We start from the raw sequence: 13194 nt of genomic DNA, 5'->3' as shown, positions 1-13194 counted from the left end.
AGCAATGTGTTAATTATTGAAACTGTCCTACCAATTTGGTTTGAAACTGTCTCATTGCTATTTGTTTCTCAATAAAATTATGGAAAAAAGAAAAAGAAGCTCCACAGTGATTTCCAAAGTGGCCTAAACTATTGTAGCATAAAGCAAGTTATTTTGAGGATTTCTATTTACCTTTGGTGAAAATGGATACATTAAAGTGTTCTTTCCAATTACTCATGAATGACATTTTTTTTTCATTCAATATGTGATATAAAATATATTTTAAGGGCCAGCCAAACAGCTCAGCAGATTAAAGCACCTGCTTAGGCAGATGCAGGGGCGGGGAGTTCAATCCCCAGGCCTGCCCTGCCCCTGGGGTGCTCAGAAGGCAATTGAGACTGGGCATGGTGGTGCTTGGGAGGCTGTATATAGGAGGATCACTACAAATCTGATCTATGCAGTGAGACCCTGTCCTAAAATACAAAAATAAAATAAAATATACTTTGAAAAATATGACTTTACTATGTAAGTAACATTTACTTAAAATTTATGTAGTTTTAGGGCTGGGGAGATAGCTCAGTAGTCTAAGTGCCTGCCTGACAAGTATAAGGACCCAGGTTTGATCCCTGGTATTGCATGCCTAGTCAGCCCCAGAACCCTGAACACGCTGTGCTGGCCACTGAAATCAGGTGTGGTGGTACATGCCTGTAATCCCAGCACTGGGGAGGCTGAGCCAAGAGGACCACTACAAGTCTGAGCTGCATAGCCAGACCCTGTACCAAATAAATAAATAAAAACATTTAAGACAAACAATATAAACAACATCTGACTTGCTTTGGCTCCTCCCTGTGCCCCTCCCCACAGGAGAGATCCAGACCCTTGTGAGGATGGAGGCTGGATTAGTGCAGGGCGGGAGCTGAGGCTGGGAGGGGGGCTGGGGTGTGTGGCAGGAGGACCTGCTTGAGAACACAGTCTTCCAGCTGCCATTCTTCCTGTTTCTCAAGAGACGCCTATTTCTGCGTTCATATGGGAAGCCTCCCTATGTTTCATTAATAAAAACTTCAGTAATAGTTGCAAACAAGGAAAATGTAGAAGCAACTGAAATGTCCATCAAGGGCTTAAACGGATAAACAAAAGCGGCGTATACCTGCCCTGGAATGTGATTCAGCCTTAAAAAGGAAGTAGTGAAGCATGCTACAAAGATGAACTGAAAAGACGCAGAATGAAGTCAGTCATTCTAAAAAGATGCAAACTTCCCAGTATGGTCACACCTGCCTGTAATCCCAAGAGTTGGGAGGCTGAGGCAAGTGGATTGCCACAAGTTTGAGGCCAGCCTGGGCTACATAGTGAGTTCAAGACCAGCCTGGACTACCTAGTGAGACCTTGGCTCAAGAAACAAAAAAGCCAAATACTGCTTGATCCCACTCATGTGAGGTGACAAGTGTGATCCCACTTATAGAGGAGAACAGGATGGTGGTTCCCAGAGACAGGAGGAAGCAGGTGATGAGAAACTTTGTTTAATGAGGACAGAATTTCTTCTTGGGATAACTAAAAATGTTCTGGTTGGCTGATCGTAGTGCTGGTTGCAAAAGTACGAATGTCCTTTTTTTTTTTTTTTTTTTTTTGTATTTTAGGGAAGGGTCTACTGGGTGTTCAGGGTCTCATTACAAGATCAGACTCATAGTGATCTGCCTATTTACAGCCTCCCAAGAGCTGGGATTGCAGGTGCGCGCCACCACACGAGTCTCAATCGCTGTTTCAGTGTGTCCCAGGGGCGGGGCTAGCAAGGCAGGCCCTGGGATCAAACCCCTGGCTCCTGAGCCTGCTTGCAGGCGCTCTAATCAGCAGACCTATTTGGCCGGCCCTCCAGTATGGATGTACTTAATGTCGCTGAACTGTGTATTTTGAAATGATTAAGATATTAAACTTATTTCACAAATACTTTACCAGAATAAAAAAAATTTAAAACAAGACAAAAACTGAACGCCCCAAATACAACCCTGGAAAGTTGCCTCTGTACTGGCCCGCTCTGGCTGACCAGCTCCCAGCACCTTGTCACACTCCACACAGTGAGCGTTTGTGGGCCCTGACCTTCCTCTTCTGGCTTCTAAGCCTGCGCTACTGTTCAAATCGATTCAAAAGTCACCTCTTCCAGAAAGACTGCCAGGCCCAGTTCTCCCTACTTCCAAGTGGACTACCAAAGCTGGCCTTTTGTACATACATGAGTGCAGGGGATGGAGGTATGGTAGAATGCTTGCTTCACACACCTTTGGCCCTGGGTTCAATTCCCAGCATTGAACTGGGAAAAACATGAAATGGGAAAATGCATGAGGTGAATAGTGTGGTGAGTGTGATATTCTCTGGGGTTCATACCCCATTGGCATCAGATTAGGGGTGGCTCCACAGGCCACCTGACCCTCAAATGAAACAGGATTCGCTTGTGGCAGGGTCAGAGAAGAGTTTCATGGGGGGCTGGGCCAGGTGGGGTGGAGGACTTGGTTTTGGAATAAGCCACCAACCAGCCAACAAGCTCAACCCTTGCCCCGGTGGCCCTGGGCTGGCCATGTACCCTCCAGCACCCTGTCTCCTTTGTGGGCCAGGACTGGGCAGGAGCATGCTGCCAGCACTGGCATCATAGTGACGTCTGGTCTGGGCAGTGTCCCTGCCTTTCTCAGACTGGCAATCCCCGATGCTCTGCTTCCTCCCAGGCCAGATCTGCATCGGGCTCTTCGTAGGCCTCCTGTTCACCAGGTTCTGGCTCTTGAGTGTACTGTATTCCGTGTGGTGGTTCCTGGACCGAGACAAGCCGAGGCAGGGGGGCAGGCGCATCGAGGCCTTCAGGCGCTGGACCATATGGAAGTACATGAAGGACTACTTCCCGGTCTCGGTGAGTACGGGGCTAGCTTGGGTGAGGGCGCTGGCTGCCGTGTATCAGGGACGTGTGGCCCCATGTGCAGAGCACCAGGCTAGGAGCAGGAAGGAGCCTGGGCTTCCCCACCATGTGGCTGGGGCAAAGGACCAGTTAATCCTTGGCCATGGTTTCCCAAGAACAGCAACATGGGGCCAGCGAGAGGATTTGAATGAGCTCTGGGAGGCATGTCATGTCCCATGCATGAGTTATAATGGCTCAAATCCGTGAGCAGCCCAGGTTTGGAGTAAAGGTGATAAATTGCAGGTCTTAAGAAATCATTTACACACCTCAGAGGAGGAAGGTGAGACCCAGAGAAGGACACGGGTGGCGCCGGCGTCACTCAGCAAGTTCTCTGGCACATATTGACGTCTGCATTGACAGGGCTAAGGATACAGGCAAAAGAGCCATGGACTGTCTTCAGGGTCTACCCTGTCCCTGCCTCTGGCTACTATGTGTCCAACGGGAAGTTCAGAGCCTCAGTTTCCCTCTGGAACAAGTGCATAGCCTTAGCCTCCCACTGTGACCGCCCTCGGTTCCTGGTTCTCCGGCTCCTTGCATTCCAGGCCCTGAACTCGAAGCCTGGTTCTTTGTGAATTAGAGCCCTAGACCTGAGTGAGCACACTCTTCAGTGGAGTCCAGACAGACCAAACCCTGATCTGATCCTGCAGCAAAAGTTTTATTGGCCAGAGAGGATAGGATGAAAGTCACTGGGGACACGAGAGAGGCCAGGTAGGAGCAGCTGGCCCTCCTTTGGAAATAGAGAGGCAAAGAGTGAAATGTGGCCTGTGGAATCTGACACACTAGATTCCGATCAGGTCTGTCATATAGCAGCTGTGTGACCTTGGGTGAGTGACACAGTCTGTCTGAGCCTGTTTTGTCATATGTAAAATGGAAATAATTCTACGCATCTTCCTGCGTAGCATTTATTTAATGACACAAAGAAGACAAAGCACTTGTCCTCAGGAAACTGGTACAGTATTATTTCATAGAGTTAGTGGAACTGAGGGACCCTGCGCATGGCATTTGCGGGGACTCCAGGGACTTGGAACCTGCCCCTCCACCTGACTTTTCTCAGCCTGTCCACAAAACCCACATCTTCCTGCCCCTCAGGAGTTAGGTCCCCAGCCAGGGAGGAAGTGGAAGAAATGGGTTCACAGAGTAACATTAAGTAACTGCCTGAGTCATGAAACTTGGCATTAAAGTCAGGTATCTTGCCTTGCTTCCAAGAGTCCTAGGCCCTCACACAGGCTAGCACGATCTGGGTGACAGTTATGGCCCCTAGCACCCCAGTGAGTAGGGCCTCCGGGGCAAAGGCCAAGTGGGAGGGGCAGGGCAAGGCGGCGGGCCAGCTTGGGTTGCTGAGGTCACAGGTGCCATGGTGTTGAAGGGCAAAGCGTGTGGCTAGCTTGGGGGTCTCAGGTGGAGGCAGTCTGTCCCACCCTCGCATGTGCTTCTTCTGCGGGGCCCCTCCTGGCATCTTGTCAGCAAAGTCAAGTCAGGGCTTGCTAGGTCCCAAGGGCAGCCAGGGTGTGTCACGGGCAGAGTCCCTTGTTCCACCCTGGACCTCTGAGCCCTGAGAGCCTGAACTCCTTTCCCTGCTTCTCATCTCTCCGGGTCAGGCCTCTCCATTCTGTGCCAGGAAGTCAGGGTTCCCCTAAGGAAGCGTAGCCTTAGTGCCAAAGGATAATATCTGCCACGTCTACAAATGGGGCATTTCTAGCTCCAAGGCTGGTGGAAGGGGTGCTGAGGCGGCAGCACTTGCCTTTCTGCTCCTTCCCCAGCCAGTGTCCCTAATCTTCGCTCTGTAGAGTTGTTTCCAGGTGCATGGTTTTTCAGGCTTGCACTCCTTTTGCTCTCTGCAAGCATGCGCAGTACCAGCGAGCCGCCAGCAGGGGGCCGGTGGCTTTCAGAACGGCTCACCTTCTCTGAGCAGGGCGCCTGCAGGGACGAACTGTGGCCTCCAGACTCCCTTAAGGTTGGTGGCCCCAGCGCAGCTGAGCTCCCCACACCCTGCACTCTCCTGCCACTAGTGCTTGGCCCTTCCATGATAATTTCTGAGCTCCCATGAGTTCTTGCCGTGACTTTCAAACTAGCTAATAGCGGTGGAATTCCAAGCCAAATTTTCCAAAGTGGCCCCTCAGCCTCCGAAAGAGCTAGAGGTAGCGTCAGGCAAGGCATCGAGTGGGGAGAGCTGCTCCACTGCAGCCCAGAGTTGGCCAAGAGGCCAGCGCCCTGAAATGCGGAGGTTTCACCATCACGATTTACACGGGCCAAGGCCTTGGGCATTAGGGTGGGGGTGGGAGCTGGATCTGTGACCAGGTCTATGGCCTAGGGTCAGGAAATGCTGTTCTCAGCATGCTTGTTACTGCCACAGCCAGACGTGGGGCAGGACAGGACACCAGTCCACCCACCTGCCTACTTCTCCTGGAGGTCTTGGCATCCTTGACATTTGGAACTGGTTAGTTCTTTGTTGTGGGGACTGTCCTCAGCCCCAGTGTCTGTTCACTCCAAGCCAGCAGAACCATCTTCTCCCAGTTGTGGCAGCCAAAATTACCTGCAGGTGCTACCAGATGTCCCTATCCAGGGGTAGAAGCTGACAGACTTGCCATGATTGATAATCAGTGCCCAAGCCTAGGGTCTGGATCCTAAACTTCCTCTCAAGACTCATGTTTTTTGGGCCAGGGAGATGGCTCAGTGGAATAAGTGCTTCCCTGGCAAGCGCAAGGGTCTGAGTTCAATCCCCGGTTCAAAAAAAAAAAAAAAAAAGACTCATCTTTTCTCGTTTACCCTGAGCCCCTGGCCCCTGTCATTTCTTTTTCTGGGCTCTGCATCTTTCAATTCCTCCCTGGAGTCCTCCTTGGAACAGAACCTGCTTATTATTGCAGCCTGCAAGCCCCAGTACCTGGGCCCTCACCTGCTGCTTCTTGCCCTTTGCTGTTCCAGTTCCCCAGTCATGAGCCTTTGTCACTGTACTGATGCCCATTACAAAGCCCCACTCTCTTGCCTGCATGGATGCCTGCGGGGAGCAGAGCGTGTTCGTTCTGTGAACTTGGAGCCTGTCTACCTGGGTTCACACCCTGGCTCTGCCTCTTCGCCTGCTGTGTGTCTCAGTTTCCTCATCTGTGGCCTAGGGTAGCACTCCCTCCCAGGTGATGAGGATGAAGAAGTAGGTGCATGAAAAATGCCCGGCACAGAGCAGGTGCTGAGAGTGCCTCCCACCCTCTGCACTCTTCCCTGGGCTCAGCCTCTGGCACCGGCTATATTTCTTCAATTCAGCAATGTCCTAGGTTGTACATCATACGACAGACTATGTACCATTAAGAGAAATAAAACTAATGAGGATTGCAAAATGCAGCTTGATTTCAAAATGTTTGGGACTAGGAGAATAGGTGCAGGTGAGGACTGAGGAAGCATGTATAGTTGTTAGAGGGTGTATTTAAATGACTGCATGGCTGTGGCAAGGTGAGATGGTGGGCAGGGCTGAGAACTTCCTTAAGAAGCTGGAAGGCTGAATTGTGACCCCTGCCTACAAGGGAGCTACGACCAAGGCCAGGGAGGCAGTGGAAGCCTTTTCATCCAACCATCTTGTCATGCTGGGAGGACACAGGGAAGGACCGAGGTCTCCCCTGCTTATGTGTTTAGGATATTGAGTCAGATGCTGCTTGCTGGCCAATTTTAACTTGCCGAGTAATCTAAGTGCATGACAGGACCTGTAGCAGTGAGAGGCAGCTAATGACACAAAAACTGCCTTGTCTCAGGAGAGGAGCCTAGAGCCCTGGACCTCACAAATTTGGAACCAGAAAGTTCCAAACCTAGCCCTGAGGCTCAGGTTGTCTCCTAGACCTAAAGCAAAGGCTTCCGGCTCCTGTGCTGTCTCTGCGCTGGGCAGAGGACCATGGAACTTAGATCTCCTATGGGTTTACCCTTTTTGCATGCCAGTATGTTGAACTGTGAGGGGGGCTACACTAGAGCTAGGCCCCCTAGGGCCATGGTGAGTGCTAACAAGCCAACAGCGCGGGTACCCTGTGCCACCTGAGACAGCACTCAGTGCAGCAGGCTCCATCCAGACCATTCCGGCATCCCAAGGGTGTGTGAAGGCACAGGTCATCTGTGGAGAGACGGGGCTGGGCAGCGAAGGCAGAGCCCTACTGGAGCTGTGCTCTGAGCAGGCACTGAGGAGCATCTGGGGATTAAAGGAAGCATCCAGGCCCGAAAACACGTTCACACGAAGACTGGACACAAGCGTTGACGGCTGCAAACGTCCATGGACGAGCAGTGAACAAACACAGTGTGGTCTATGCATATGACAGAATATTGGTCTTTACATGGAGTGAAGTTATGACACTCGCTAAGACATACACAGGCCTCAAAAGCATGACATTAAGTGAAAAAAGCCAGACACAAAGGCCACACATTGAATGATTCCATTTGTAGGGATCTCCAGAATAGACAAATTCAAAGACAGAGAATAAATCAGCATTTGGCAGCACTGGGGAGGAAGAAAATGGCTCCCATAATAGATTTGGGTTTCTTTCTGGGGTATTCAAACTGCTGTGGAATTAGTGGTAATGACTGCACAGTCTTTTAAAAGTGGCCTGAATTGTGCGCTTTAAAGGGAGAATTTTATGGTATATAAATGATACCAGTTTTAAAGATAGCAGCCCCTAGAGCCCAGCAGTCTGGCTGCGTCTGCCTCTGGCATCAGCTGCAGAAGAAGCAGGGCACCAGCCACGTCACTCGCCAGCTCCCCTGTTCTTCATGGACCCAGCTGAGCTCTGTAGCAACCCCATCAGGAGGCCCTGTGACTGTCCTGTGAAACAGAGGAACAACTGTGGCATGAAGGGGATAGGCCCAGCAAAGGTCCCGGGATGAGCCGAGAGCAGATCGAGGTCTTCTGACTCCCAGCCCATGGTTCTCTCTCCAGCTGGTGGAGCTAGATGGTGTGGCAGGATGAGATTGTGGTCAGGTGCCATCCCTCCGAGGTGGCCACCTAGCCACCTCTGTGTTCCTTCTCTCCGGCTCCTCCAGGGCACCTCCTCTGTCCCAGGGCTGCATGGGAGACTCAGATGCATTGAACTCAGGCTTCTATCTTCACAATCATGGCATGATAGACTTGGGAGTGGAGGGCAGGTGAGAGAGGGAGGGCACAAGGATACCCGCCACGCCCGCACCTCAGGAGGCACGCACAGTGCTCCCTCTATACGTCCTGTGGACACAAGTGCCAGTCCTGGCCTGCTTGCTCAGACGTGGCCCCATGCTCACCCGTGCTCTCGTCACCAGCGTATTTCTCCGTACACAAATGCTTTCTTTGTTAAAGGAACAGTGCTCATTCACTCACTTGTTTTGTTTGTTTACAGTAGTGACACATTATTGTTGGAAATCTGAAAAGGGACAAAATGGTAGGTATGAAAAGTCCCATCCTGTCTTGCATCCACCAACTCTGACTACGCTAGCTCCACACAGCCAATGAACTTTCCCTTTCTCCCCTCAGGTGTGACAGTTCACTCTTCCTTGCTTTTTCACCTCCTGTGCTATGAGGCTGTCTTTCTCCTCCAGGACAGGATGAGGTGATCCCCCCCACCCCAGCGGCTAAATGTGTGTGTGTTTCCCACTCTGTTTATATGAGCCTTGCTGAGGGATAGGCATATGAGTGATAAGGCTTTTTATGTTGCCAAAAGATGGTACTTCTGGTGGTTATTTTGTACAGGTAGGAGAAATTCTGGAGGCTAAATTCTGGAGGCTAAATGGTGTGATTGGACTGAAACAATCATTTCATCTTTGGAAATACATGTAATCAGATGATCTTCATGGAGGTACAACCTTCCTTCTTACAGGCCTGAGAGATAGCTCAGTGGTCTAAGCACCTGCCTGGCAAGTGCAAGGACCTGAGTTTGACCCCAGGTACTGCATACCATTCTGGCCCCATGCCGAACTGGCCACTGAAGCCCGGTGTGGTGGCACACACCTGTAATCCCAGCACTGGGGAGGCTGAGACAGGAGGATCATTATGAGTCTGAGCTGCATAGTGAGACCTTATACCAAATAAATAAATAAATAATAAATAAATAAAATATCAAACCTCTTTCTCACTAGCAGAGAATGGAAATTTATGTTCAAGTGTCTTGATGCACAGACCAAGATATTTTTAAACGCCAAGATGTGGTCCTGAATAAGTACCTTTCCCAGTGAAAAAACCAGAGGTCTCTGTATTTCCATCACTAGCATGAGTCCCACTGCCTGAGGGGTAAGAGTTTTGTCCTTGCCTGGCAAGGTGGTGGTCCCTACCGTCCTCTTGCAAAGGGTCATTGGGAACCTGGAGGACATAATGGAGTCGGGGGGATTTGCAGAGATTAAGCGCTGGTCAAGGACAGGAGAATGTGGAGCTGTCCATCCTGGAATGGGTAGACAGGCCCAGGGCCCATTGCTGCCTACAGGCTGCTCTCAGGGTGGACCATAAGGCCTCTGAGGGCCCAAAAGTAGCCACAAGAACCCTCAGGGAGTCACCAGCTAAGCGTTTTCAGCTTGCTGCCAGGGAGAACTTTCACCTTGGCAAAGCTGGGCCTCAATTACAGGCTGCCTCTGGGCCTAAAGGAGTACAGATTGCACAACCTGGCAGGCCTGGTGGCCCCGGGATTGCAGCTCAGGCCAGGGACTGGGGACCCTCTCTGCTCAGGCGGCCTTGGCTCCTAGGGTGCAGGACACTGGAGGGGAAAAGCTCCTGGTTCCCGGCACTGACTGGGGAGACACTCAGCTGTGTGTAGAATCATGGTCTCCAGCAGGGGTCGTTACAGACTCAGCTATATCACCCAGCCCATCCAAGCAGTGTCTTAGCTCAGTTCCTACCTGCTTCTCCTTCCATCCACTTCACCTTGAAGCTGCTAACGACAAGATTCTGTCCCTCTCCATCTGCAGTGCCTGTGGACACTGTGCCAACCTCCACGCCATAGGGCTGACTGAACCAGGGCAAGTGGAAAGAGAGAACAAAAGGCAGAGAAGGTCTGGGGGGAGCAGAAAGCCATAGGGCGAGACCCAAGAGGCATGGCAGTAATCACGCCAGAATCGGGATAAGGGCCGCTTTGTCTTTCGTTCATGGTGTGAAAATGGAACTCTCCCTGCATGGTAGCTCCTGAGACCCTTTGGCTCCATCCCATCTGGCAGTCTCAGTAATTCCAGCACCTCGACTTGAGCTTCTCGGAGAGAGCAGACACAGGACTAAATGTTCCCATTTCATAGATGAGAAGCCCAAGAGGGAAATACTTTGCCCAAAGCCAGTACCAAGTTTGTGACACAGCCAGAACCGTGGAGTCACCATCTGCATCAGAAGCCAGGGCAGTTGGACAGGATGAAGATGCTGAGGCACACAGGGGAGAGCACCTTGTCAGGTGCCGTGGGCGGCTGAGACAGGATTGGCATGCAGGTCCTGGTCAGGTTCACCAGATTGCTGTCCCTGCAGCTGGTCAAGACAGCAGAGTTGGACCCTTCCCGGAACTACATTGCGGGCTTCCACCCCCATGGGGTCCTGGCAACTGGAGCCTTCCTCAATCTGTGCACTGAGAGCACGGGCTTCTCCTCGCTGTTCCCCGGCATCCACCCCCATCTGATGATGCTGAACTTGTGGTTCCGAGCTCCCTTCTTCCGGGATTACATCATGTGCTCGGGTGAGTCTTGCTAGCTAGGGCAGCTCAGAAAGATGAGACTGGTGGTGCAGGCAGAAGGGCGTTTTAGGGCTGTAGTGGTTCTGTAGTTCTTCCAGAAGCGAGTGCAGAAGGAGGCTGGATCCAAAGAACTCCCTGCAGTGCTGTGCAGGGCACTGAGCCCGGTGAGGGGGTTGGCAGACTCTTGCCTGAAGTGGGTGCCATGGAGGACCCGGCCTCTGTTACCCTATGGGTGATCTCATTCTTGGGCCACCCCTACTCTTACTGTCTTGCTCACTCACCCCACATTCTTCTCCCCCAGGGTTGGTCACCTCAGACAAGGAGAGTGCTGCCTACATTCTGAGCAGGAAGGGCAGTGGGAACCTGCTGGCCATCGTCATCGGGGGAGCGCAGGAGGCACTAGACGCCAGGCCTGGAACCCACATGCTGTTACTGCGGAATCGCAAGGGCTTTGTCAGGCTTGCCCTGACCTATGGGTATGGCACCTCTGGGGATGGCACTCTGGCTCAGTTGGAGGTTGGCAAGGACTACCTTTTGGTGGGAAAGTAGCAAAGGCTAACACAGATTCTGCTGTGGCTGGGAGATTCTTGGCCCACTTACAATGAAGATGTTATTGTTTCACACCAAAAAACCTAGAGAAATTTCCGTAAGGGAGACTCGGTGCTCCGTGGGACTCATGGGCCCCAGTGAGTCCTGTTAGTGGACCTGTTCCCCTAAACTGGCACAAGAGCTGAGCCTAACAAGATCTGGAAAAATGGGGTTGAGAAATACAACAGAGATGTTCTCCCACTTTGAAGTGAAGCAGGTTTGAGAATCATGAGCCAGCTAGGGTGGGAGACATTTTTGTAGAACAAAAATTCAGGTGTTTGGGCAGGCCAAATACTCAGCGATTTAAAGTGCCTGCAAGCAGGCACAGGGGCCAGGGGTTCGATTCCTGGGCCTGCTGTGCCGGCCCCGCTCCCAGGGCACGCTGAGCCAGCAATTGAGACTAGGTGTTGTAGCGCGTGCCTATAATCCCAGCTCTTGAGAGGCTGTAAACAGGCGGATTACTACAAGTCCGATCTAGTAGTGAGACCCTGAACATCCTTTAGACCCTTTCCTAAAATATAAGAAGAAGAAATTTAGGTGTTTGATCCTAGGGAGTACTGTCTGCAGCACCCTGGGCTACTGTCATGATGTAAGCAGGAAGCTGTAGGCCTGAAGGGACACCCCAGTTCAGAGAGGGAGCTGTGGCAAGTCTGGGAGATAATCCAGGCCCCCTGCTTCCAGCCTGGCTGCTGTTCTCTGATCCAATTCCTGGTCACTGAGTCTCCGCAGGAATCTGGGAGACCTTGCAGCTTATGCCCTCTCTTGTTCCCTCTGTACCTAGTGCAGATCTGGTACCCATTTTCTCCTTCGGGGAGAATGAAGTATTTAAACAGGTTGAGAACTTTTCTGGCTCCTGGTTGCGCCGTATCCAGAATCAGCTGCAGAAGATCATGGGCGTCTCCCTCCCACTTTTCCACGGCCGTGGTGTCTTCCAGTACAGCTTTGGTTTGATGCCCTACCGTCATCCCATCACCACCATAGGTGAGCCAGGGCCAAGGCCAGGAGGTGCAGGGAGCAGGGGCAGTACCCTGGGCTGTGTACAGCAAGAGGACATGGAGACGGGCCAGATACATCCTACCCTCAAGGGGCTAACAGTCTAGACTGAGAAGCACACATGTGCGTGTGCATACACACACACACAGAGCTGTGACAGACAAAAGAACAACAGCCACTACAGATTGCTGAGCTCCTGCCATGGACTAGGGGACTATACTAGTTAGCCTTTGTGTAGGAGCTCAGTTTATTCTAACAACCTTTGAAGCAGGGATTATTATTTCATTCATTATTATTCTATTACTATTATTATTTTCTTACTATTACTTCACTGATGGTGAGGCTCAGAGAAGTATGTGACTTCCAAAAGTTATGTGATTTCTTATTATACCAGAGAAGGAGGATTTAAATCTGAACCAGTGGATCTCACCAGGGCTATCTGGAGAAGCCAGACGCCAGAGAAAGACGCTGTAGTGTGTTCTCATTGTATGCAAAAGTAGAAACCCACGGGCTCTGAACTAAAGCCTGAGGGACCTTCCGTGCTGAACCCACGTGAGTTTAAAAGCACAAATTGGTCCTGTCTTTTCCACTATTTGAACTCCTTTTTTGGTTTCTTCTTAGAGTCTAAGTTTCTCTGACAACATTTGTAGAGAAAAGCCCATTGGCCTCATCTCCACCTGTCCATTTTGTTGTGAATGGAGCACAGGCTTGGTAATCCCCCCTGCGTCAAGAACTTGCCCAAATCACGGGTCCAACTTCCAAGAATTTTAATCCTGATGCTGCCTTCAGCGGTGTCTGCAAGAGGAGCTGGGAGCGGCCTTTCCAGCCGGGCAGGGCCAGAGCGAGGATGTTAGGGTTTTGATTTCCCTGTGTGGTGGGCGGGGCATCTGCAGGGCAGGATGCAGGGCAGTGTGAGAAAGAGCTAATGGGGCTAGGAACCTCCCGCACCCTAGAAATGCAGGTACTGCCCATTGTGGACATCAGAGTCAGAGCCTGGAAGCCAAGAGCACCAGCGGGGTTTAAAACCTGCTGTATTTTAGAATATTTTGCTGAGTTTACACACCTATA

The 13194-nt window shown here is 51.3% G+C and overlaps 1 protein-coding gene across 1 annotated transcript in view; it reads left to right on the top strand.

Moving 5' to 3' along the window:
* Mogat2 (monoacylglycerol O-acyltransferase 2) overlaps positions 1–13194 on the top strand; it is a 19364-nt gene that overhangs the window by 5136 nt on the left and 1034 nt on the right. Inside the window, exons 2-5 of the mRNA XM_004632581.2 lie at positions 2688–2866; positions 10344–10548; positions 10847–11021; positions 11915–12114. Of these exons, the coding sequence (XP_004632638.1) occupies positions 2688–2866; positions 10344–10548; positions 10847–11021; positions 11915–12114 (759 nt within the window). The remainder of the gene's footprint in view (positions 1–2687; positions 2867–10343; positions 10549–10846; positions 11022–11914; positions 12115–13194) is intronic.

This window comes from Octodon degus, unplaced genomic scaffold, assembly GCF_000260255.1.
Source record: "Octodon degus isolate 3935 unplaced genomic scaffold, OctDeg1.0 scaffold00049, whole genome shotgun sequence".
In the NCBI taxonomy this organism is placed as follows: Eukaryota; Metazoa; Chordata; class Mammalia; order Rodentia; family Octodontidae; genus Octodon; species Octodon degus.
Note: the sequence above shows the minus strand (reverse complement) of the source record. Positions and strands in the feature narration are given on the sequence as shown.